The following is a 22,588-nucleotide window of genomic DNA, read 5'->3' on the forward strand; positions in this document are numbered from 1 at the left end:
TTCCACAGTTAAATTCTTTTTTTTATTGATCCAGTCTTGAATAATGCTGCTTATTTGGTAACAATATCAGGCAAAAACATGAGCAAGTGCCATTCTGCATTCCAATATGAATCATTCAATAAAGTTTTGCAATATACACATTTTATCCAGCTTCTGACATTAAAGGTCATCATGCCAATGAAAATTTTTAACAATACAATAAATTCCTTCAAATAGAAATGCTGATGAATGCAATTCAAGAGACCAGACAATTTAATTTTCTGAAATTTATATCACTCATGTCCATAATAATTTTACATTTCACACTTCATGCTCTCAAATGTTACCCTAGAGAAGACTAAATCTTTTTGCCACGTATACTATTAAAGACACTAGCCAGGTTTATAGAGTTACAGACAACTATACTAAGATGTAAAATTTAGTAGTAATAAGTTATGACATTTGCTGACTTAAACATTATTCAGTCTACACTAACGTTTCATCCACTCAAATACAGTAAGTATTTGGATGTTATATACTACCCATTTCATATACTTACAGTGCAAAGTAAGAGACAGTTTTTTTCCTGAGCATTTAGGAAATGAAAATCCTTTGTCTTTATCTTTGATTACAGTCCATTTAAAATATACTCCTCACATACCTAGGCTTGTCAAGACTGTACAATTGAGACAGGCAAAGGTTCATAGATATCAGAAGCCCAATCAGGAATCAGAAGGGTTACTGAACATCTCTAAAATCTGTCCCTGTTTTTCAAGTCTAAGGATATAATAGGATTTTGACTTCTAGCAAAAAATTCAGAAATTACATTTTTCCCATTGACCAAACATTCCAAAATGTACAAACCACATGCCTTCCAAAACAGAGAAACAGCTGCTATTTAAATGAATTCCAATACATATTTCAACTTACTATTCTGTAGTTTATGTAATGCCCAGTGAGCTGTGCCTCCAACAGACATAAGAGAATAAAACTTTTAGGAATGTTTTGGGCATTTTGTAAGGAAGCTCGATTCCTTACAAGTTCATCTTTTTCTCAATAGCTACAGACCATGGGTTTCTAATTCAATCTTCTCTTCTGTTTGCAATATATCAGGTTCTACTGGAGGAACAGGTGGTCTGAGTATGATCTCTGGACCTCCACCATAGATTGACTGAAGAAAATTCCATGTTTCTTCTGATATTTGTCCAGAATCTGCACCTGAAAATTTTTAAAAATTTAATTACTATTTAGAATAATTCTTTCATTATTTAAGTACATAACAGATACAAAAAGAAAAAAATATTCAACTTTAACACTGTAAGAATTCAGATTCAAATTTAACATTGTAGACGTCACTTGTGCTTTATCTTGCACCAGCTACCAAACCAAATTACATATTTCATGTTAGTTTTATACTTCTTGATTCTTACAACATCCTGCTTTAACTTACGCAGTACTTGCAGAAATCACATGGAAATTCTATGATAAACATCTTATCTAATATCTACCAATCAAGCTGACAACAGAGTTTCCCCATATTTAAGTTACTCTGCAACTCCTACACTCTTGACTAATTATTCAATCCAAGGTATTAACTCTTTTTTTTAAGAATAAACTGGTTCCCCAAAACCAGGAAACACAGATTCACTAGAAATTGCCATTCATTTTACAATAACAATAAATAAATTAAAAAATCATATATTTTAGAAGCTTCAGCAAATACATAAGGGGCACAAAGCTGCAGCAATATTGGACACCTACCTTGTTTTAGCACAGCATTACCACATTTTGTTACTGCAATCTTAGCATTATCAATGGGGCCAGGAGGATCTAGTACAACAGAAAAATTATTAAAATTGGGAGAGCTGAAAACAAACAGCAGGTTGGAGGTTCTATTTCCAAATGGAAGGAGAAACAGCTCATTTGTTTACTGCTTGTTCTTGTACTGCTTAACAGTATGTTCTAAGCTGTTAAAAGCTAATCAAAGTTTTAATTAAGAGCAAGTTTTTCAAAGAATTAATGATTACAGTAAGTCTTCAAGCAACATAAAACACAAATTAAACCTAATTCTTACTCCTAGCAAAATCATCCTAGAGCAGACCCTGACAAGACTGCAGAACATTTTCTGAGTTTCCATTTTAAAACCTTAGAGACATCTAAAGACTGACATTAGTATAGCTGTTACTGAGCTATCTGAGTTCAGATTTTCATGAGATCACCTTTCCTCCAGAAGCTGCAGAATCATCTATCAGTTTGCACAACAAAATCCATCCCCCCCATACTTAGATTCAATTTTCCTGCTGCTGCTAGCAGCAATCATTCAGCAAACAAGCAACATTCCTTCCAACACTATCCCATTGCTGTGAATTACGTCACTAAATTCTGTACCCTGGATGTACCTGTAACTTATAAAACCTGTGTCTTAGATGGTTAAGAGCTTTTGTTGTCTTTGCTATCTGTCCTTCCGACAGTCTTCCACCAAAGCAGAAACAATTTAACAATACAACAAAAGATTACCTATATGGGGCACAACTTACCACTGTCTTTACCCTTTACAAATCCTTCCCATTCTCTGAACCAGTGCATGCTGATGCAGTAAAATGTTGATGGAGATTCTTCTTCTTGGAATGCTCTATTAAGCTACAAGGGAAATAAAAAAAACCTGTGTTTTTCTGCTCTTTTATTTCTGTAAACTACTGAATTCTTTTAAGCACTGTAAGTATTGGCACCATAATATTACACTGTAACAGAACATTTTAAAGAACCACTGACCACAAGAACAGTGAACACTTGGTGAATACCCAGGGTGAGATTTTGATGCAGTGGTAGCCCTCACATTAAAACCTGATATACTATTTAGTTCAGAATTTATTTATATTTCCTGAAAACAGGAACAACTTCTTCTTAAGCAGAAGTGCTTACACATCAAACACTACTGAATAATTACTGTGAAGGCTGAACTTTCAAGCAACAAAAAAAAAAAGCAGAGATCCTATTTTTGTAAAATAAAACAGTGTTTTGAAAAATCTTCTCCATAATTTTATGGAAGGTTCTTTGTGTGATGAACTGTATCTTCATCTGTGTTTGCTTTTCCCCTAGAATTTTGAGCAGATGGTAGTAAAATTCCAAGCAAGGCACAGTGAACCAATACATTGGGACTTTTCATGATTTACGGATCTTTTCACAACATTAATAAGAAACATGCAAAAACTCACTTAAACCTTTAAAATCATTATCTTTTAGCTCTGTAATAACACAGCTTTACTTCCCCTTTGAAGTCTTAAACCTAAAGCATCAACATAACCTCTTAAGGTTTTATATAGACTTAAGTTTTATAATCATTCCCTAAAGCCATCTTTATAGATGATAATAGAATTTTCTGTGTAGAAACCAGTAACAATTCTTGCACAACAGTGATTATATAATCACTGTTTTTACTGGAAAGATACTGACTGCTAAAGCAAATCAGGCTGACTCAATGTCATTAATAATAATTACTAACCAGTGGTAACCCAGGATAATGAAAAACCAACTCCTAAAAATTTCAAATAGTTAAAACATGGAAAAGCTGACAATCTCTGAAGTGTGATTAAAGTACAAACAGAACTGGAAAAGTCAGTTCTATTTTTCTTCCTTTCATGAGTTGAGATAGCAGAAATGGGACTCCAGTGTCTCCATTTATTTTCACTGAAAATTCCAAAACATTTTTGGTTTAAACACTTCAAAATCATTACCATTAGTTATTTTACGATTCAGATTTAAGCAATCCTTTAACTCTGGGAAAATAGAGTAGCTCCTTGATATTAATTTTATAGATCCATTACAACATTAACATATTTACTTCACATTGAATTACTTATGTTTGTTTATGTTTTTAATGTTTGGGTTTTTTGCAAGAACTAATGATTATCATAAAATTTTTTCTTGGCACAGTATTATTGCACTTAAACCTTATTAGACTGCACAGAACAGACCACTGGCAGCGTATAAAGAACAACTGCTCACATGGATGCACTGTTTCCATATTATAAAAACGCAATTTAAGAAACGCATAAAAAATTTTCTCCAAGTACATTTTCATACAAACAGTCATATGGGATTTCACAAGAACATTACTGCTGCCATTAGGAGAGATGGGATTGTATGTAGGTATAGAAATATTTAATAAAGTTCATTTGTTACAGGAATCCCATGTCCAATTCTGGTAATCCCTTGGGTTTAGTCATGAATGTCAGGTGTTGTCCAGTGGCAGAATGGATAAGTGTTTACTTTTTTACCCGTATAAACATTTCCAATTCGTTTTTCCTTCTTTTTTCAATTCTTTCAGACTCTATTTGGCAGGTGTGGCAAACATACAGATGGTTAACAGCTGGTCCACCTCCATATCTGCAGTAAAAGTAAAAAAACCCAATCAATCAGCCTTGTGGAAAAGATCATGTACAAAGATCATGCACCTGTAGACATGATAAATGTCAGAATGAGCAGAACACTGACACATGCCAGTCACACTAGTCCAGAAAAAACATCCTTTATTTTCCTAGTAATACCTTGTACTCCATCCTAAGACCATCTTGCAAGTTCTGACTGCCTTATGCCAGTACAGACCATCTCTGCTGCATCACATACTTCAGCAGGAGTTACTATGGTTAGAACATGTCAGTGAGCAAGTACTGTAATATTTACACCAGGTGTGATTTTATCAAAGGCCTTTAAAAAACAGCCTAAGGAAAGATTCCAGCCAGCTAGCTCTGTGTTAAATGTGCTCCTCCATCCCACTGTACACTCTCCATCAGTTTTGCTACCTCCCTGACCCTAGCCTCTAAACTTATTTATTGTGTTTTTCTTAATAGGTTATTCTTGACCCTCCCCTCACGTTTTCCTTGTGTGAAACTGTATCCATGGAAGTCTGCAGGGGCACTGATCCTGAGAAGGATATTTTTGCATATAGAAAATGAATAATGGAAGAAAAAATCAGTACATATAGGAAAAGGGAAATAAACTGGAAATAGCATTGCTTTTATTTTTCACTTGTGTGCACCAAAACTTTAAAACATCAATAAAAAACTCTCCAAACCCTTAGACGTATTTTTTAAGTGGCAGGAAATTACCAGCTAAAAATATTTAATGCAAGTGCAATACAGAGTGTTTAAGACCATCAGCAAAGCTCTTTTGCAGCTTTTTGTTACTTTAGAACAAGCCATAGCTTGTAAGAATTCCTCCTTTATAAGCAAGCACTCAAACCTGACCGACATTAAAGTGTGGGGCAGTAACACAGAACACTCAGATATAAGTTATTTTGAAGCAGTACTGGCAGCTGAGGCTATGGATTCAAAGCCAGCATAAAAGAAAAGCTGTCTCCAGCCAACAAGAGAACAGGAAGCTGATACAGAGAGCTCTTTCAAAAAACCTCTTGCAAAGTGTACTTTTGCTGACCTACTTTGTGTTATTTCATACATACCATGCATGTTTATTGGTTTAATATGGAAGTATTACCCCAGTAACACACTACTCTGTGCAGTTTTTTAGCACAGCTTTGCACAAGAAAATGATATAAATTGGCTGTTTGCAATCCCTTCACTCAGCTGTGTGCCCAGAGGACTGTCTTCTTCAAGAGCCACTAATTCTAAAGTCTGATGTCGCTGCTTGGCTCTCAAACTCAAACTGTATCACTGGATTTTTTCCAATTACTGTTCAAAACTTACCTACTATACAGATTATCCCATATATTTTGAGGTAGCATTACAACTAGGTCCTCTATGAAGTTAGCTTTGTGTGGAGGAACACCTGCAGAAACAACAAAAACAAAGCCCTCAAACAATAAAAAAAGACTTGTGGATTTTAGCTGAGGGAGGAGACTATGTTAGCAGTCCCTAAATTAATAAAAAATATAACCTTTCAATGAATTCAGAGAAATTATATACAGCAAGTTTTACCCCAGTATAATCTATCACAGTATTTAGAGACACCACTCTAATTTTAGTCTTCTATCAGGCTGAAAAGCTTATAAAAAGCAGAAGCAAAGTATATGAATGGCTAAAATTAAGGGGCTAGAACCCATTTTAGATACTGATTTCAAAAAGCTTCCTAAAGTATACAGTTAAAATGTCAGGATGATTAAATATTTTGTTTATGCATGGAAAGACATTAGCAAACTGGCTATTAAAATTCACTTATTTGCTGCAGACCTTTTGGAATTACTTCAAACACCACAAATACTTGAAATCAGAGAAATTTTTAGGAAGGCAGAAATGGAGGGACTTGCAGAATTAGCAGTGTTGAAACATAGCAAGCAACAGTGGACTATGTAGGAATGCTTGGGAACAGGGAAAATCTACCAGTCAAGAGTCATCTGCTGTAGCCCTGCAGAGGGAAAGCCAAAGGGCTCACAGGGACTCTGCAGATTGCTACAGGGAAACAACAGTTCTGTGTTAAAATTTTGGCTCAGCAACAGGGGCAGCACCTCTATCTTCTAATCTAATGCAATTGTATTTTTTATTAGAAAATAGGTAGCACATAGTAATGATTTCTTGGAATGTTAGCACTCAGATATGGGTATTTCCCCAAATACATTTTACTTACTGTAATGCTCTTATTTTTATTAACATATAGAACAAGGTAAAATTTTTATGCTCCTATACCAACTACACAGAATTATTACTTGATTTTCACACTGCTCTGCACTGGATACTTTGCATCAGATCAATTTCTTCCAAAGCAGCTTTCAAACCTTCTCATTGCTTACAGCACACAGGTGAGAAAAATATTTCAATTTACAGATGGAAGTGTTAAGGATGATGATATAGCAACAGGGTTTTTTAAAATGTGAATATACATGTTTAAGAAGCAAGCAGATAAAAGGAACTGCTCCTCTTTATGAATCAAGAAAGTTGATAAACAATATCAAATGTGCAAAGGAAAAACAAACAGGGTAACTTCACACAGTACCATTTCTAATTAGTCAGTTGCTAAAATAAGACAAAGAATTTACTTAGAAGTTGTAATTTAACTAATAAGTTATAATATGAACTTAGTATAGTCAAAATCCTTTAATTAAAACAAGTATACACCACTGGTAGAGCCAGAAGTTGACAAATTATTTTAAAATAATTCACAGTTACAGTCTCACCTCCATGCATACAGAGAAAGTCATTATTTGAAATTGGTCCTGGCTCTGCAAAAGTCTTGAATTTATTTAGCCACTGCCTGGAAACATAGAACTGCAGAAGACTTGGTTCCATCATATTCAGCAGACCTGATATCCTCCTTCTCTCTCTCTGGGCTTCTTCACTGCTCTTTCTGTTAGAGAAATAGAAATCATTAAACAAATACAGATCCCTGTGTACAATGCAGATAACTTTGTGAAAAGAAAACTGCCTTCAAGTAAATCACCTGGGCCATATCTGTACTTCCAAGTTTACACAGCCTAAGAAAGCAAACAGTTGGGCTGCAAGACAGAAGCAGACTGTGCTACAGAGGTGATGTAGCACACAAGAGCTGTGCTCATCTGCTCATTTCCTCTCTGCAATGCTTGAGATAAAGCTTTGCAAGCTGCACTCCTTGGGCAGATGTTCCTTCCTTACCTTCCCAGGTAAGGTTACACAGTAAGTAGATCAGGTAATTCCCCTACTTCTGTTTTCTCATTGTACAACTGGAAGTAACTCTGCTCTTCTGTTTTAGATGGAATAGGATTTCTCTTCTCCAAGCAGTAGTCTTTTGTGGATATAAAGTCGTATTTTATGAATGCTATTTGTTTTTTTTAATATGTTCACCCACAACCAAAGACACAATGTTCTTCTAAATTCCTTTTAAAAGGCCTACTAAGTCAGACACATGGGCTTAGCCTGGACAGTGGCAAGCAGGAGTGTTCCTAATGAAACTTGAAACATTCTCAGAACACGTCTCATTTTTTATGTAATTCTCCCACAACATATTTTGCAGCCAACCTTTAGTGGAAATTTGGTCTTAGTACCAGAAGTTTAAAATCTGAACATTAAGTTGCTTTTACTATCTCAAGTACAAAAGTTCCCTAGACTGAAGATGATAACATAATTTTTCACCTTTCATTTCAATGTTCAGGAATAGACTAGCCTGTAAATCATATTAAATTAATCATAAAATATATAATACCATGGATTAAATTACAACACAGTAAAACCTGTTGTCCTACATCCCACCTGATAAAGACTGCACAATTCCACTTAGAGCTCTAACAGTAAAAACCTTCTGGGTGCAAAACCTCCCCTTGTGCAGAATTCCCTTCCTCTAATTGAACATAAGGTGGTTAGTTCTTAACTGTTGTTCACAGTTCTCTTACTATGCAGACTTCATTTTCATTTTAACATGTTATTTAGCACTGACAGAGCAAGTGTTAAGGACATAATTGAAGGATTAAATTTTTCTCCAGCATAGGTTTTGCTCATTGGTCAAATTCTTCCATTATAATTCTTGTGGGGCAGCTAATTCTGAAAGCTGCCCAACTGCTTAAAAAGTTATTTACGTACATGACTTATAAGGGTATGATTGTACTTCTAATGTCTTACCTGTAAAAGAGAACATAGGCTTCTGCATTTTGCACAGTGGATTCTGATACTTCTGTGACACTCTGGTCATCAAATTCGTACCACAAATTATTCAAATTGTTGCGACAATAAGCTATATAATGTCCACCTAGAGTGTTAGAAACAAGAGTTATTAAAAAATGTCTCCCCTTTTTACTCTGCAACACATGAAAAGAAAGTAAGTCCTGAAAAAAGAGAAATCAAGGCTTAAGTGGGAGAAACAGAATCATCAGCAGATACGACTTTGAAATTAACTTCTCTCAACTCAACATCAGCTTTTTTCTGAATTGCTATTAGCTAGTGGAGTAGAACACCACTTTCACCACGCTGAACTCTTCAAGCAGCATGATGTTTAATGCAGTCCTCCAGCAAGATATTCAGAGTAAGACTGTCTGAACAATTTACCCTCATCAGTTCCCCACAAAAAACTCTTTTCAAATCTTTGTATGCTTTATCATAGAAAGATATGATAGATCTTCCACATTATTATTACCATTGCTTATCTATTTACCCTTCAGTATCTAGTTATCATCCTTAAAGAAAAGTGCTGATATACCAACTGCAAAGACAAAACAATCAAGCTCATACTCACTGCTGGCAGTTCCATGATGGCAGATGACAGACAGGAGATCATAAGTCACAATCTGAGCTGGACTGTCCTTTGCCAGGAAAGGCTGAAGGTCAAGGCCTTCCAAGGGAAATGACACATGGGTCCCAATTTTTGTGGAAAACATAAGTTCATGTCTAAATCTTTTGAGGTGAATGCACAGAATCTGTAAGAAAGACCGACAGCTTCAAGCAAGAACTATACATGCTATTTGATAATAAACACCTAAACTGTGTGTACCATCTTTTATCATCCCAAAAAGAATAGTTTTCCCTATGACCTGAAGCATATTCACAAGCTCTGTGTTTTAATCAGTTGTGGCTACTAACACTGATGCAGGATTGAAAAATGTTCCCTCAATGCATATATTGCACAATCTTATCATGAGGGACATTAATTCTTCCTGATTATTGAAGCCATCAAGTCATGTTTTGAAGTGTAAGACTGGATGACTTTTTAACTGTGAAGTTACAAATGTTACTTATAGACAGGCTTTCCAGTCTGGCAGTAGTGTTTAATTCTATGACCTACAGTATAGTAGTATACAGTAGTATATATAGTAACAGAGTAGAACTGTTGTTACTGTCTGCAGATGACCAATAACACAGGGAAATCTGGGAAATCTGATTCCTATACTTGTAATGTACAAGATTAATTTTCTTACAGGGTGAATAACCACATTGCTCACATTTTTAAACAGATGTCACTATGAAGGTAGACTTTCATCACACAGCATTATAAACACAATTTACTCCATGCAACTCATTACTCTTACCACATTCCTAATAATGCAGAAAAAGTGCTTTAAAGTGCATATTGTAACAATACCTCAGGAAATTTTTGCACTTTGCAGAATTTCACTCCATTTCTTAACCTAAGCAAAGAAAAAAACCAAACCAAAATAACCAATAATTAATACTGAAAAGGTTTTACTTTACTGTGCTAGATCAGCAAAAGCCTAAGCTGAACATTACATCAGTAAACCCAAAATATTTCTGGAATGTAGGCTAGATATGGAGTAAGCAAAATGATACAAACAATGATGGTTCATAAAACAAGACATTCAGTACTGATAAAAAATTCAAACCAGCAAGTACAATCAAGTTCCAACTAGCTAATGGTTTTTCTTAACATAAAGGAAAGAACTTGAAACTTCATGAAAGCTGATTATCCAGCAAAAGACAAAAAAAAAATGAACTAAGTTTACTTCTAAGAAATTATCTACAGCAGATACAAGGAATAACACTTCTGTACCACAAAGGGCTTCAAGCAGTCTTCCACGGAGCACTCCTGTTTCTTAGTCCTTTAGTATTTAATGCCATATTTTTCTGTTTAACACACCTTAGTGACTTACTGCATATCAGGGATAAGCTGCTAGTATTAGAGAGAGCTAAGAGCTTTTCTTTTGTCAAACAAAACCAACTTAGATCTAAAATTGTAAGGGCATGAAAAAGAATTAAACATATGTGGTAGGGTAAGTTGGTGCTTCCTGACCACTGTGCCTTGGTAATACTGAACTTCTGACAGCCAGAACCCAGGGTTCTATCAAAAGACGAACAATAGAAATAAACGTCTCTTGACTAACAGAAGCAGTAAAGACCTCAAATTAAGACAAGGTAAAGGTAAAACAAAGGTAAAAGCCAGCTTACTTTTTACACCTTCCACAGCTGTACATGTTATCACCTGCAAACATCAGGGAGAAGAAAAGCAGCCATCATTCTCTAGATCTGAACAGTTATCCTTTAAGTGCACAAATTTGATATATTAAAGTTTCAAGGAATTTATCTTTAGGCTGCATCCAATATTTAATACTCATAATAGTGTTGACATAGCAACTACAGGAAAGGTTCTTAGGTTTTATGTCTTCAACTATGAAGCAGTACAGTATAATCTGAAGAGATGATCCTATATAATTTAAAAAGGAAATAATTACGCCAAATTGACGTTAGGAGAACAAATATTAATATAGTGTGTTTGAAATTTTTATGAACCTTCAGTTGGATACAATTTCACTAAACCAAATTCAGACTAACTTGACATTTCTAAAGCAGCTTTCATAGGCATTTCTTATCTCAAATATTAAGTTGAACGAGAAGCTTACCTTTCTGAAATGAATGATCCCCAAAGAACAAGGATTGACTGTATTACACTCTAACAGGTGGCCTCTGCTTAATTGCATTAAGCTAAGAAGATATTAATAATCTTATTGTGATAGGAGGAAAGAATACACAGAAGAAACATGTTCAGGTAATTAACCTCTTACCCTTGAGCTCATCTCTGGCGAAAAAGGCAGCAAGACAATCTTGTAAGGTTACAACTGGACCCCAAAACCAGCTAGGAACACATGAGACAACAAACCTGAAACATCATTGACAGAAAAGAAAGAAAACCAACAAATGTTCTGCCAGAAGAGCAGAAACTAGAATTTCAAAATAGCTGGTTAAATAAAACAAGGTAAATATTATTTACCTTTTGAAGTATTCCATAAAAAAGGCTATCCATCCCTGGGGGGCATACGCTTCTCCACATGACCCTGCCTTGACTAGAGATGTCTGATGACTTGCAGAATGGAGTTTAGCAAGATCTTCCTTACCTGGAATAGGCAAGGACAGATCCTGAAAGGTCTCCAGGGTTACAGACAGCTAAGGAAGAAAATAAATTAAACACAATGGAGTTAAGCTTGAAGAGAAACAGCAATTAAATTTAATTCTGTAAAGTTGACTAGTAACTACCAAGTCATTGCATAACTGAAAATTCCACTAGCTAGCAAATTAATTACAAAAAAGTAGATTATTAAGAATTCATTTTCTAAAAAAGAGGAACCAAAAAATTACATTTTAGAATGAACTCGCACACTGTTAATACTGAAGCATTTTTTAGGTCATTATTATTTGTCTTTGTATCAGTCATACAGAGCAGTATGGTTTTTGCCTCAGGCTCTGTTATACAAAGTAATTTCAGAAAGCTTCAGGCCATTGTTTCCACAGTATTTTACTCTGACATTATCTTGCCCTGATGTAAGTGGACTCGTTGCAAGGGAGCCCCAGCTGTGCATTTTCTTGCTCCTGTGCTTCATTTAGTGACCACAGTCACAGAGTCAAACATCAAACACATTTTAGAAATTCTTGTTTGTTTTTGAACTTGTTCCCTAGATTACCCTGAGGTCTCTGTATTCTTACATCTAAACCAAGAGAGGTATTAAAGGCATGCAAGTACACCAGGGTTAGTTTTAAGCCTGATGTTGAGAAAGTTGTCCCCAATGTAAAGATTTTAATATCCCATATTTGATACTATTGCTTTGAAACTAAAGCAGTGCACTAGACATATTTAGATAACTGACTTTTTTTTTAATGATCATGTGTGCTGTTACAAGTAATTCTCTGAGCAAATAGCACAGGGAAAAAAAAAAGAAATCAACTCTTTCTTCCTATGTTGCATCACATCTTGCAGCAGAGGACAACTTCAGAAAGCAGCTAATGATTCATATCACAGCAAAAGTTAATGTCTTTACTTGGATTTTTTGAAAGGCCTTAATTTTGGTAGTCTCAATCTATGTGATAAGACTGTTGCAACACTATATTAGACTACTATCTTTTCTTTGAAACATTATGTACTGGAAAATTTAGGACAGTAGCAGGTATGCATTAGGATATTCAAAATATTACTAAAAATTAATCAGACCTAAATGAAGTTGAAGCTTCTTTCTCCATCCTTGCTGTGAACCAATTCTCAAAATGTTATTTTTCAGCTCTGAGTAAATATCCAGCTCAATGAATACAAGCTATTCTAAACAAAAAGTGCTGGTGAAGCCACTATCACAATTTGAGAACACGACTATGAAACAATCCAACCTGCTGAGGAAATCTGCCACAGAAGAACATAAAGTTACTACAGAATGGCTGTATTCACAAAGCAGAAGGAAAATAACATATTAAAAGCTAGAACTTTCTCTCCTTACCCGATCACAAGTCAAGCACTGGACTGAACTTATTATAGTCCCATCAAATATATCAGAAATAACACTCCTGTACTTCTTGCGCTTCTTCCTTTTTGGTGATGACACTGTTGAAACTATAAAAGGACAAAAATAAAATGCTTCAATAAGCCAAAATACAGTGGATTCTGATTTCCTTCCATCTGTGTAATATAATTAGAAGTCTCATATATTGAGGGTTCAATTACGAGCCAAGCCCTGTTTTCTATTTACTAAATATTTCTTAGGAATGATATGATCACATTGCTGCCAGTACCAGGCAATTCATGTGGGTTCCTCAAGCAGCTCATGGAGGACAACCACCAGAAACTTCTGCCTCTGTAAGTAAAACTCTAATTGCCAGTCTTGAAATCTACAGCCTATTGCTACATGATTGATTTATCTTGGCAGGAATCCCCCAAGGTATCAAAAGGAACATTCTATTTGACACTTAATTTGATCAGACCTTAGCGGGAAGTTTCAACCATGCTGGGCAGAAAAGCTCACACACAGTTACTGCATCACAACACTGATGACACTGGATGGAAGTAGACTAAAGGTACTACTGAAGTCCAGCCTAACAGCAGCTTATTAAAAAACCCCAGGTCTCTCAACCTCTCCTTGGGCATGACAAGCACCAGTGACCGAATACCTCTTCTGACAGACTCACTTCAGGTTGTCTAAAACTCTCCTGTAATGGTGAAGCCAAAACTGGAGACAGTAGTACAGATGCAGTGTCAAAGCTGCTGAACAAATGAACCAAGCAGGTCAATGACTTAAGTCCATTAAATCACTGTCATGCAACACCAATGCTTAAACATTAAAAAGATTACATGAATGTTCAGAAGTTCAGAACTTATCTGGACAGCCTATTGAATGAAGAAGGACCACAATATTAAAGTTGTATTAATTTTTGGTTTAGGTTTGGTGCAATACCTTAAAAGCATGCTCTGAAGAACAAGCTTTGCCTAAAGTAGTCTACTGTTAGACAAATCAGGGAAAAAATAATTACATATTGTTCCTTGTGCCCTAAAGCAGCACTGTCTTATATGTAAAGGCAGTAGAAGTCTAAATATTCTGGATGCTCATAAATGCATTGTGCTGCAGTGCCAAAAGAAATATTCTGCACTGTAGGGACATCAACAACCATAAAGCAGCCAGCTTTTACAGGTCTATGTACAGTACAATTATACATGGCTCCTTAAACCTTAATTGACTAAAATGCTGATTTACTGAACTTCTGCTGAAGAAGCAATACACTTATTCTCTGCAAAGCATTACCTTTGGGGGTACTAACTTCTTACAACATTCTCCTCTCTTCAAACCAGTGCAATTGAGAAAATTGTCTAAAAATAATAGTCTGTCCTCCCAAATACTATTCATGCTTCAAAAGAGTCAGAATATTACAGAAATACAGGGAATGATCTTCCATGTCCAGCTTACATAACACTCCCTCTCCCCACCAGAAATATGGATAAAACCCCCTTAGGAACCACACTGCATTGTTACACAAGACATAAGAAACACAACGAACACTACAGTGCAGAGTAATTCAGTAGCAGGAAGGAGAAAATAAAGGGCCGCTACCTTTTTTGTGGACTTGTGCCAGTGAAGAGCAGGATGGGAATGATTTTGGAGGGCTGTTTGATAAGCGTGTGTTCATCCCTTCCATTGATGATGGGGTTTGGGCTGCAGATACATCGTTCATGTGAACGTCATTGATGTATTCTGAAATTGAGATTTGCAAAAATTCTATGAAAAAAATTACTGCAGAATGAACATACGCAATTGTCATATAACTTACTTAACCACATTGTCAAGCCACTGGACATCTAGGAATGTAGCACCATTTCAGCTCCTTTTAAGTTAAGAACAAAACAAAAAACCCCACTCTTTTGAAACCTTACACAGTACAAATAGTTAGCTTTTCAAGGGAATTAAAATTGAATTCAGAAGACCTAAACTGGAAAAATAAACTAAGAAGGTATATTGTTTACAAGTAAAACTGCCTACCCTATTTGATCTATACCTGTACTATATTCTACAGCTCACTTCCACTCCCATAGATACTCCAGCTAAGATTTTGACTCTTTTAATTGCACTTCAGCAATGCATTACCTGAAAATCTGCTGTGTATCTGTACTTTGACAGTTCCTTGGTTATTTAAAAATTCAGTGCTCTCTGAAGCAGTGTTTGTGTCTTTTTCCATGTCCTCCATAGAATTTGCTCGTTTAAGTTTGTTGCTTGACATTTTTTCTTTCTGCCAGTCTTTGGATGTGACTGAGTTGTTATCATCATCCTGAATTAACATGGTTGTTTCTGCAGGATCCTCTAAGACAGGTTTGAAAATTGTGTCGCTTTCTGTTTTATCACAGTTACCACAGGATTCACAGGGCTGAAAGCTTAAGTCTGACTGGCTCTTATCTTCTTCCATACTCTCTTCAACGCTCATGGGCTGGGCATCTTCCAGTTCTACAACTGGTTCTTTAAGTTCCTCATGAAGCAAATCCATTAGACAACGCAAAAATTCTTGTGCATCCTAGAATTTTAAACAAGTTATACCATATTATTCTATTTTATCTGGAAGATATTCATTATCAGGAAAAAATACAGGTAACTATAATAAAAGCCAGCTGTTAAGGAATAAAGAAAATTCTTCTGTCCCAGGTGTAACGTTCAAAATTACTTTCATTTCCAGACCATGTATGTTTCCTGCACACATAACTTGCATGTCACAAGTAATCTTATCACACATGTTTCCTCCAAAACATTAAAATTCCCAAAATAAATTACTTCAATGTCAGCAAAAACACTGCCATAGCTTACTGGAATGATAAACATAACCACCAGCAGTGTGGTCAGACTCCAGCTTTACTCATAATGGAACATTTTAGAGACAGTTTTTATAAACCTTAGGTAGCATATCCAGCAAAGCAACAAGAGCCTTGCTTTCACTGGGCATGAAGCACTCTATTAAAAAGTACTATGATGTTATTTAGCCTGTCTTTCCAATGCATCATGCTGCCAACAATATTTTAATTCTTCTTCTAAAGCCTCAACGAGATTCCCCAAATGTGTTCCCACAAAGAGCTGTAAAGTATTACTACAAATCTAGGCTGTGTTTGGAAACATCTTAAAAGCTACCAAATTTCATCAATCAGTGCAGCTGCCTGGTCCTTGGCAATAAGAAGTATCCAATAAAGCAGCCATGTGAGAAAACAAAAGCCTCTTGTTAGCAACTACTATTTTGTTTTCTTCTTTTTGAATTCAGGCTGTTTATAATACTAACTTTTGCTGCTCAACATTCCCCTCCATCACAGCAACTACTTACTAAGCTCAAAACTGCTGACTACAAAATATTTCTTTTCTTAAAAATTGCAACTTACAGAATTGAGTTTTAGATTTGGGTAAGGAAAAAAAAAATGCAGTTATGCCTACTTGCTGGCAACCCTTTTACAAAAAAACAAAACAAGCAAAAAATACCCAAACATCAAGACAGATTAACAGATAAACATTCTTCATAGATCAGTGTAGTTTTTCTCCTTGAAGATGGGACATGGGTGCCCAATTTGCAAGGCTGTGTGGGTTATGAAAGCCCTGCTGGGTTGTAATTGTTGCCATGAAACCTGCTGAACATACAACTGAACTATGATTCAGGCCTAACCTGAAAAGGTTCTCATTAAGTGTTGCTCTGCATGGAAATAAAACAATCTCATCAGTGTTCAAAGCTGCAAGAATTAAGTTTCCATAGTTTCTTTTTGGTTATCAAGGCTGTATTTCTACTTTTTCAGAAATCCATGTGGAACTTTACAAATGAATGAGCAAACTACAGAACATTAAGATTGTTATTTAAATATAGACTTTACAGCTACATGCAGCAATTGAACATTAAAACGTGTCCTAATCCTTCACCCCACAAATGTGAAACGTAATGGAAACAGCAAAATTCCTTTTAATAAATGCAGATTCCTGGAAGATACCAGTAAGCTTTTTTAATTACAAGGTTTAAATTTTTCACCTAGTCCTAAAGCTTTTCATGAAGTGCTCCAAACTCTATGAACGCACCAAAATACTGTATGAAGGAGCAACTGAAGAATGCCTTTGCTATATAACAATCCCTCCTATTTATCAAGCTAACCAATTGTGGTTCCCATAATGCACAAATGGTGGGGTTTTTCCCCAAGATACTAAATGGAAATTGCCCACTGTGTATTTATTTTTTTTTAAACCACCTTTGGTAAATAAATATTTTTTTAAAACTGTTATATTCTTTTTCATTTTTGAACATCTTTATTTTGTTTTCTGGGATTGCTCAAACATTAGCAGCATTTTTTCACACAAAGGAAAAGTTCAGATATTGAAATTTTCCTGAAAGGAGTTATTCTAATTTCAAGGCCTTTTGAGAATTTGATATAAATAAATATAAAACATGACTTAACTATTGATTATTCAATTTCAGATTATCTATTTAAGTCATATTAACTAAAGTTTACGTTGCATTTCCTCTAAACAAATATAGGAAGTAAGGTATCTTAAGTACTAGATTTCTAATTAAGAGATAACTTTATGGCTTAGGCAGATTTAAAACACATCAGAAAGTTTTACCTGTTGAGAGTAGCCTCGAAACATTGGATTAACAGTTTTAATTCCTTGAAATAAACCAGTGGGAACAACAGATCCAGGCCTAAAAAAAAAGTTTTAAATATATAAATACTGAAAAAGAAAGCATTTAAATGGATATTTTAATCTTTACTGGGATCATGTTACCAGCAACTGAACACCAATAATATTACTCTTAACAAAACATAATATTGGTATTGAATTAATAATGACATGATTTTTAAAAACCTATCATCCAACAGAACTAGAGACTGTATCAGGCCTTTAATGCCACATTTCTTGTCAGAGAATCAGATGACAAATCAGACATACTGTTGGCACCATGCACAATTACTCTTTCTTTACCTTTGTATTTATATTTTGAAGTATTTTCTCAGACAGATATAAATTCCATATAAGAAAATAAGAGAAATTAATTAAAACATTGATACAGAATGAAGGACAGAGAGAAAAAAGTAGTTAAACATTCTAGATGTATTTCTAGCAAATAAAAACATTTTAAAGAGTTTAATACTTATACAGTGTATACATGTTTAATGCTTATACTCATCTAATCTATTTCTTGTCCTGTCTTTGGTATATATGGAAAAGAACAGGTTATAAGGAGTGCTTGACTCCTGCAAGTCTTTCCTTCTATTTTTATTTTAAGAGGAATTCTGTGAACACATGAAATAAAAATTAGAGGCCTAGGACAGATTAATGCATCCCTCATGACTGGAGTCTATCTTTTATCATTTCATCGCCAAAATGATTTCATACCTGCTTTTGTGCCAGAGTTCTGTCATCAGCTTGAGGTAACTTTTACAAATTGCAGGTTTCTTATCTGTTCGGGCTAAGCCTCCACAGTCAAGAAAAAAGTGTGTCAAAGGTGGGCTGAATAAAAAGAAGAAAACAGTAATTTTTTTCAGGTTTTTAAAATACAAGAGGAAATCTGCATTTCACCCAGGATTATAAAATAAGAAGGGTAAAAAAATTCTATAATTGAACAATTATACTTCCTACACTCCTAAATGCTGTGACCAAACATTTCCTAGTAGGACAACTTCAGCAGTACAGCCACTCTGCTCCTGAAATGTGCTCTGACATTTCTCAAAGCACCAGAATTGTCCAGTGATATTCAAATTCAAGGCAGTTCTTACTAGTTGTCACAGAAGTACACATGTACCACTCCAGCAACAACCACCACAAGCCTAGCTCATAAACAGCATCCCAAACAAATCTTTTCTCTAGAATCCCACAGTGCCACAAGAGGTGTGTAGGCAAATAATTTCTGCTTAAATGATTATTCATGTTTCCTTCATGCAGTGTTGCCAACTCACATACTCTCTCCTCTCCCTTCAACCTCCCTTCTGAAGTCACAACTCCTCTACACACTGGACCTATTTCCCTCCAAGAAAGGAGACATCTCAGCATTCTTGCAAAATTTGGCATTTCTCAACAGAATACTTTTCTCATGGTGCCTTGGCCGCTTCTTTATCTTCCAGAGAGATTTGCCTCAGCTCTCCTCTCCCTCCTCAAAGAGCCTCAGGGTGGTCTACTTAGCCCTGCATTCTCTTGGCCTGTGGCTCACAGCGACCCTGTGTGGCACATGCTTAGGACCTGCCACTGCCCAGCCATTCCTACTGCAGCAAAGTTTACAGCTGGGATATTGTTTCTATCCAACTTCTGTAGATTTCTCCTTTGTTAACTTGTCTAGCACTCCCATGGGATGACATGGGATTTTGCATTCTATCTATTCCTGCCGTGATTTAGTACAGAATGTTCCAGATACATTGTAACTACTGAATTCTGATCCTAATATCTTTTTTTTAATTGGGGTTTCTTATGCATTTTATGCATTTCCTTTGATTTTTCTGTAGCAAAGGAAAAAAAATACAAGAACAATCCACAAAACCATTAGCTTTTTTCATATTTTCTGCTAAAACTGCATGTTTTTATTTAGGAGGCACTAGAATTAAACAGGGAAAAAGCTGAGTGGCCCATATTCCACAATAAATTGTTTTAGTACACAAGACTGAGATTCAACAAATACATGTCCTCTTCCATAGTAGTGCAGCCCTTCACACCCCTTAAATCCATCTTGAGAAAATGCACGCATAAGCAAATATAAAATTGCATTAACAATAATTTTCCTTACCAGTTGGAAAGAGCTTGTAAAGCTGCATTCATGTAACAAGTGTTTCCAATATTTTTTAATCCCGTTAGACCTGAAAAACAGAACAAATGCAAGTCTGTTAATCCAATAATTCCTAGAAAATACAAACTAATCAAAATACTCATGTAATACTTGGGATACCAATTACAATGCAGAACTGTAACTAAAAGAAACACATGACTCCTAAAGCAATACCCATCTGACGAGAAGTAGTAATTAAGTGCTTTGATCTTGCTTGACTAAAACACTTCAGACAAGTGGATTGTATTCCATCCTACCAACTTCTAATGGTTTATGACACGTGCAGATTTTAATTCAGAATATGGTTATCAACACTGAAGTTTTGCTTCAACTTAATGATTTATCTGTTCAGTTAAACTGTTGCTATGCTGCATTTGTAAATAATCACATTACCAAAAGCTTCTCAAAGATTTCATTCTTCTGTCCCAAGTTCATGCTAAATCAGATTACTCAATATTCAAAACCTACTCAGCATGTGATTATCCCAGACTCAGAATTATAAGTACCTGTGATTAGTTTTTTCTATTCCAATTATATACCTTTATTTTTATAAACAGACTGCTCAGTTTAGACTTCCCAACATAATTTATTTCCTATCCCACACTTTACTTTCTTTATAGATGATAGTTACATATACTTTTCCCACACACATGAAAGTTACCAGTAACATATATTCTTTCTATGATTATGAATTATGCTATTTATGGCTACTAAGTGTTACATTAATGAAGTAATATTTAAAAATAAAATTGCTTTTGTATGAGGAAACAGTAACATTTCTAAGAAAAGAATCAGTAAGACTGAAAAAATTTGAAAAACTTAAACATTCAGCAATCAATACTGGTGACTATGCAATTCTTGAAGTATAGGAATTACCCCAGTAGTTTTAGTCTGTGGCAGAAAAATAAAACTAACTAAGAAAATTTTTCTACATATGAAAGCCACTTGCGTTACTTCAGTTACACTTTCTAATAGACAGGACTTAAAAATTACATTTTAAACTGTCCTCATATCTGTCTGAATGGAAATACAGTCCTGCTACCTGTACCTGAACATGTGCTCCAAATTCTGCTACAAAGAGAACAATTACTCTTACTGAAACTGGAAAGCAAGAAGAGTCAGAGGATTTTAATTTTATTTAACTTTTTTTAGAAGCAGTAGATATTTCAGGAAGATACTCTCACTGCATTTTTCCAGCCTGTAGTATTGCATGGAGTTTTCAAACAGACTTCTTTTCTTGTGAAGATATATTCTAATGTTTGCTTCACCAAAAGCATTTCAAAAGAAATTTTAGGAGCAAAGTCAAAACAAAGCTAAAGAAGTTTCTTCCTTTCAATTTGACAAGTGTGTTAACTTAGTTACATCATCATTACTGGGAGCTTCAAGCAATTCTAATTGTATATTATTGCAATGTAAGCTACATTCCCCAAAATATTAATAACACAAGGAGAGATAAAAATATACAAGTACACCCTATGGTTGGATAAACTAACTAGAAATAAAAGACATGGCTTAACGATTTAAGGGCAGATGGCAAATTAGTGGGGAGGTGACATCTCCAGAAAGACTGTGCCAGACAACAGAAGGGACAAGGCAGGTTTTCTGACCAATGCCAGCAGACTTAGGAGAGGGAAAGCTGGTAGCAGATGAGTGAAGGAGAAATGAGACTCAGTGCTGTGGTTTAACTCCAGTCAGCAACTCAACCCCCCAGAGCTGCTCGCTCACTCCTCCATGGTGGGATGGGGGGGAATTGTAGGAATAACAGTGAGAAAATCCATGGGTTGAGATAAAGACAGTTTAACAGGTGAAGCAAAAGCTGTTTGCACAAGCAAAGCAAAACAAGGAATTCATTCCTCACTTCCCCACTACCACAGGCAGGCAGGTGCCCTGCCATCTCCAGGAAAGCAGGGCTCCATCATGAATAACTGTTACTTGGGAAGACAAACACTCTAATTCTGAAAGTCCCAGTCTCCTTCCTCTCCCAGGATGCCATATGTTATGGAATATCCCACCTCAGTCAGCTGAGGTGACCAGTGATCACCTCAGTCAGCTGTCCCAGTTATGTCCCCTTGCAACTTCTGTGCACCCCCAACCCAGTCCCTGGTGGGTGGTGTGAGAAACAGAAAAGGTTGACTGTGTAAGCCCTGCTCATCAACAACTGAAACATCTCTACATTATCAACCTGTTTTCAGAACAAATCCAAAAACACAGCTCCATAGCAGCAGCTACTAAAATTAACTCTTGCCCAGCCAAAACTGGCACATGCATAAATAAGAGTAACTTTCATCACTGATGGAAAACAAACTGCCTTGACATATGCAATGGTATCTCAAAAACAACAGATGAACAACCTGCTGGTCATATTTTTCTAAAAAAATGATACTTAGAAATATTTTCTTTACCACCAAAGACACACATCCTTTCTAGAATGATCAATAATTTGAGACTTTTAAGAAATAATAATTACTATGTTCTCTTATGAAATGAGAAATTAAAGCTCCACTGTTTGGGATTTCATCACTCTCATTTTCTTCTTTACACTAGGTTTAGCATTAGGGTGGGGTAATCTTTGATGCATGACAGTTTGGCAGTGCATGAAATCAATTATGTCAAGGAGAAAAATAACAAATAAAAAGGATACTACAGACTCAGAAGAGCATTGTTCAAAACACGGG

At 35.5% G+C, this 22,588-nt stretch overlaps 1 protein-coding gene across 3 annotated transcripts in view; it reads right to left on the reverse strand.

The window, feature by feature from the left end:
* The window catches only part of USP33 (ubiquitin specific peptidase 33), a 35,485-nt gene continuing 12,897 nt past the window's right edge, over positions 1 to 22,588 (reverse strand). The window contains exons 7-24 of one of the 3 annotated variants that reach the window (XM_085067866.1): positions 19,875 to 19,944; positions 18,497 to 18,610; positions 17,723 to 17,801; positions 15,236 to 15,656; positions 14,705 to 14,845; positions 13,103 to 13,215; positions 11,614 to 11,786; positions 11,408 to 11,478; positions 10,794 to 10,827; positions 9,973 to 10,018; positions 9,130 to 9,310; positions 8,520 to 8,646; positions 7,106 to 7,275; positions 5,682 to 5,763; positions 4,257 to 4,365; positions 2,517 to 2,619; positions 1,741 to 1,809; positions 1 to 1,197 (exon numbers count right to left, since the gene is read on the reverse strand). In XM_085067866.1, the coding sequence (XP_084923992.1) occupies positions 1,040 to 1,197; positions 1,741 to 1,809; positions 2,517 to 2,619; positions 4,257 to 4,365; positions 5,682 to 5,763; positions 7,106 to 7,275; positions 8,520 to 8,646; positions 9,130 to 9,310; positions 9,973 to 10,018; positions 10,794 to 10,827; positions 11,408 to 11,478; positions 11,614 to 11,786; positions 13,103 to 13,215; positions 14,705 to 14,845; positions 15,236 to 15,656; positions 17,723 to 17,801; positions 18,497 to 18,610; positions 19,875 to 19,944 (2,261 nt within the window). In that variant the 3' untranslated portion in view covers positions 1 to 1,039. Of the gene's footprint in view, positions 1,198 to 1,740; positions 1,810 to 2,516; positions 2,620 to 4,256; positions 4,366 to 5,681; positions 5,764 to 7,105; positions 7,276 to 8,519; positions 8,647 to 9,129; positions 9,311 to 9,972; positions 10,019 to 10,793; positions 10,828 to 11,407; positions 11,512 to 11,613; positions 11,787 to 13,102; positions 13,216 to 14,704; positions 14,846 to 15,235; positions 15,657 to 17,722; positions 17,802 to 18,496; positions 18,611 to 19,874; positions 19,945 to 22,588 lie in introns of all 3 variants that reach the window. The other 2 variants (XM_085067865.1, XM_085067864.1) reach the window with 2 other exon arrangements.

Source organism: Lichenostomus cassidix, chromosome 8 (assembly GCF_008360975.1).
Source record: "Lichenostomus cassidix isolate B80296 chromosome 8, HeHo_3.0, whole genome shotgun sequence".
NCBI lineage: Eukaryota > Metazoa > Chordata > Aves > Passeriformes > Meliphagidae > Lichenostomus > Lichenostomus cassidix.